At 45.1% G+C, this 2,322-nt stretch overlaps 1 protein-coding gene across 2 annotated transcripts; it reads right to left on the bottom strand.

Moving 5' to 3' along the window:
- Positions 1-9: 9 nt before the first annotated feature.
- mid1ip1l (MID1 interacting protein 1, like) lies at positions 10-1,898 on the bottom strand. 2 transcript variants are annotated; one of them, XM_031862823.1, is made up of 2 exons: positions 1,812-1,898; positions 10-632 (listed from the first exon to the last, which is right to left on the bottom strand). In XM_031862823.1, exon 2 carries the CDS (start codon positions 540-542, stop codon positions 48-50), a length of 495 nt encoding a protein of 164 aa, XP_031718683.1. In that variant the 5' UTR covers positions 543-632; positions 1,812-1,898; the 3' UTR covers positions 10-47. The 2 variants fall into 2 exon arrangements, with proteins under 2 accessions (XP_031718683.1, XP_031718682.1); XM_031862822.1 differs by lacking the exon at positions 1,812-1,898 and adding an exon at positions 1,119-1,273.
- Between the last annotated feature and the right edge of the window lie 424 nt (positions 1,899-2,322).

The following is a 2,322-nucleotide window of genomic DNA, read 5'->3' as shown; positions in this document are numbered from 1 at the left end:
GGGGGGGGGGGGGGGGGGGGGGGGCAGAAAGAAAATTGTAGTGACTTCTATCTCATGAAGTTTCCACCTCCAATTTCTCTCTTGTACCTGTTGGTGAGGTGGTCGGCTTGCAATGTGAGCTTGGACAGAACTCCAAACAGTCCTCTGAGGTGATAGTGAAACTGGTTCTCCAGGTCCGTGTTCTCATCAGAAGGGAGGTCTCCAGTGACCGGCGGCTGCTGCTCCTCCTGCTTCACCGCCATCTCCAGGAAGCTGGCGCCGCTGCTCATCTCCCTCTTCAGCAGACCCCACTCCATGTCGTTCTTTATGGACTTGAGGAGCAGGTAGTGCTCGTACATGTCCTTCTGCTTGTTGGGACACGGCGGTTCGTGATTACGGTTGTTGTTGGGCTCCAGCTCGCCGGCGGGCCCCTCCTCCAGCGGCACATCCCGCAGCAGGCTCGGCACCATGATGGTCTCGTCCATGTTGTTAGCGGCTGCGATGAAGCGGTGCATCACGTTGATGAGGGAGTGCTTGTTGATGGCGGAGTCGATTTGCATCATTTTGAAGGCTTTTTAGGTTGGCTTGGTTACGGTGTAAGAGCTGGCAGGTGGTGATGTTAAGGCAGAGCTGCTCGGTTAGAGGTGGCTGATCTGCAAGAGGGAGAGAGGAAACATGAGGATGCAGCAAAACAATAAATAAAATTTAAAAAAAACGGCACACAAATTGATGAAACGCTGCAAAAAAATTAAATAAATCCAGGGCTGATGCATTTTGAAACACAGATTTACACATTGAGCATGGGCGCAAAGGGAACCAATTCATAACCTGACACACACAACACACACTTTAGTGCAGCTAGGCAGGAAATAACAGAGGCAGCTTGCGTCTCATCCGTAGCTCAACACCCCCCCCCCCCACACTCACACACACACACACACACACACACACACACACACACACACACACACAAAGTTACATTAATAATCTCCCTCAATTTGCTGTAGTGCAACAGCCGACTCGACTTCCTGATATTAAATCGCATCAATAGACGACATTATTCGCGTCAGAGGCCTTACATATAAAACGGGCATTATTCGCGTCAGAGGCCTTGAATCTAAAAAAGGATGCAGACTGACCTGAACCACGAGGTAACCTGAGGAAAATGGTTCTTGGCGTGCTGGTTAAATATACCACGTCTTCTCAGCGTCTGCAAACCACCCGCCGGGAAGGAAAGTAAAAATTTCCTCAACAGTCTGCCGGTTGAACTCAGACTTTATACCAGACAGCCGGGTTGGGGTGGAGGATAGACTATACAGTCCGCCCTTCCTGGATTTTTCTACGCAGCTCATTGGGCCAGCATGGATTTAGGCGGACTCTTAATAGCATCTGATCCAAAACTGACCAATCACACGGCAGTTCAGAGCTGTCAGTCAACTACGTTTGTTTGCAACTATCTGCAGCCGCTCCTTTGCAGACCGTTTGCAGCCTGAAGGCAAAACAGACTCAAATGTGCACAGGGAGTCACGGTGTCAGGTGTATTTGGCTTTGTATTATAAGAAATATATATAATGAATGCAAAGTCCACCGTTTAGTATTTTTCGCTTTTTCCTCATGTCTCCACTGTCTCTTCGGCTTCCTTAATTTATTAAGTTACACAGCACTTCCACCTGGTGGTTGGACTTTGTTAACTAAATCTTTCCCCCCCCACATGTCTGAACAGAAACTAATCGTATTATTTTTACAATATTAACCTGTCAATCACAGTAAATACAAAATAACAATTTCCATCTACAATCTTTAATTATTCCAAAGCAAGGTGTTGGTATTACCTGATAGTTTAAGCTTGAAAATGACCATCTGTGTCCACGTTCAACATGAAATAGTGACACTATTATCTGCGCGTATGCTAGCAGTGCACAGGTGTATTTCATTTAGTTAATTATGATGATCAGGCAGTGTCAGACCATCGTGGAGGTTATTAGTTACACCTGTGACCATCCTGCTGTGTGGCAAGTCAAACTCTGGAACCTGCAAAAGTCTAGCAGTCAGCTCAATAATATTATTTTTATTGGCTTGTGGAGGGATGTTTATCCATTAAGTTACAGAAAAACTGCAATGATTAGGGCAAAGTCTAGAAAACATTATCTTTTGCAGAAATAGATTTGTTAATATTTTATGTTAAACTTGTCAATCGACCCTTGACATTTCGGCCCTTTAGTGGAGCCCGACAAGTTAATTAGTCTTGACTGTAAGATTTATTTTGTCAACATATATATACACTGCAAGTACACATGCCATGTTAGTTTCTAATGAAATTACTGATTGTAACAGAAAACTTGA

Source organism: Anarrhichthys ocellatus, unplaced genomic scaffold (genome assembly GCF_004355925.1).
Source record: "Anarrhichthys ocellatus isolate YVR2014 unplaced genomic scaffold, GSC_Weel_1.0 scaffold27, whole genome shotgun sequence".
Classification (NCBI taxonomy): domain Eukaryota; kingdom Metazoa; phylum Chordata; class Actinopteri; order Perciformes; family Anarhichadidae; genus Anarrhichthys; species Anarrhichthys ocellatus.
Note: the sequence above shows the minus strand (reverse complement) of the source record. Positions and strands in the feature narration are given on the sequence as shown.

Bases quoted from the DNA above. Each gene is read 5' to 3' on its own strand.
- mid1ip1l (XM_031862823.1), bottom strand. From the start codon at position 542: ATGATGCAAATCGACTCCGCCATCAACAAGCACTCCCTCATCAACGTG.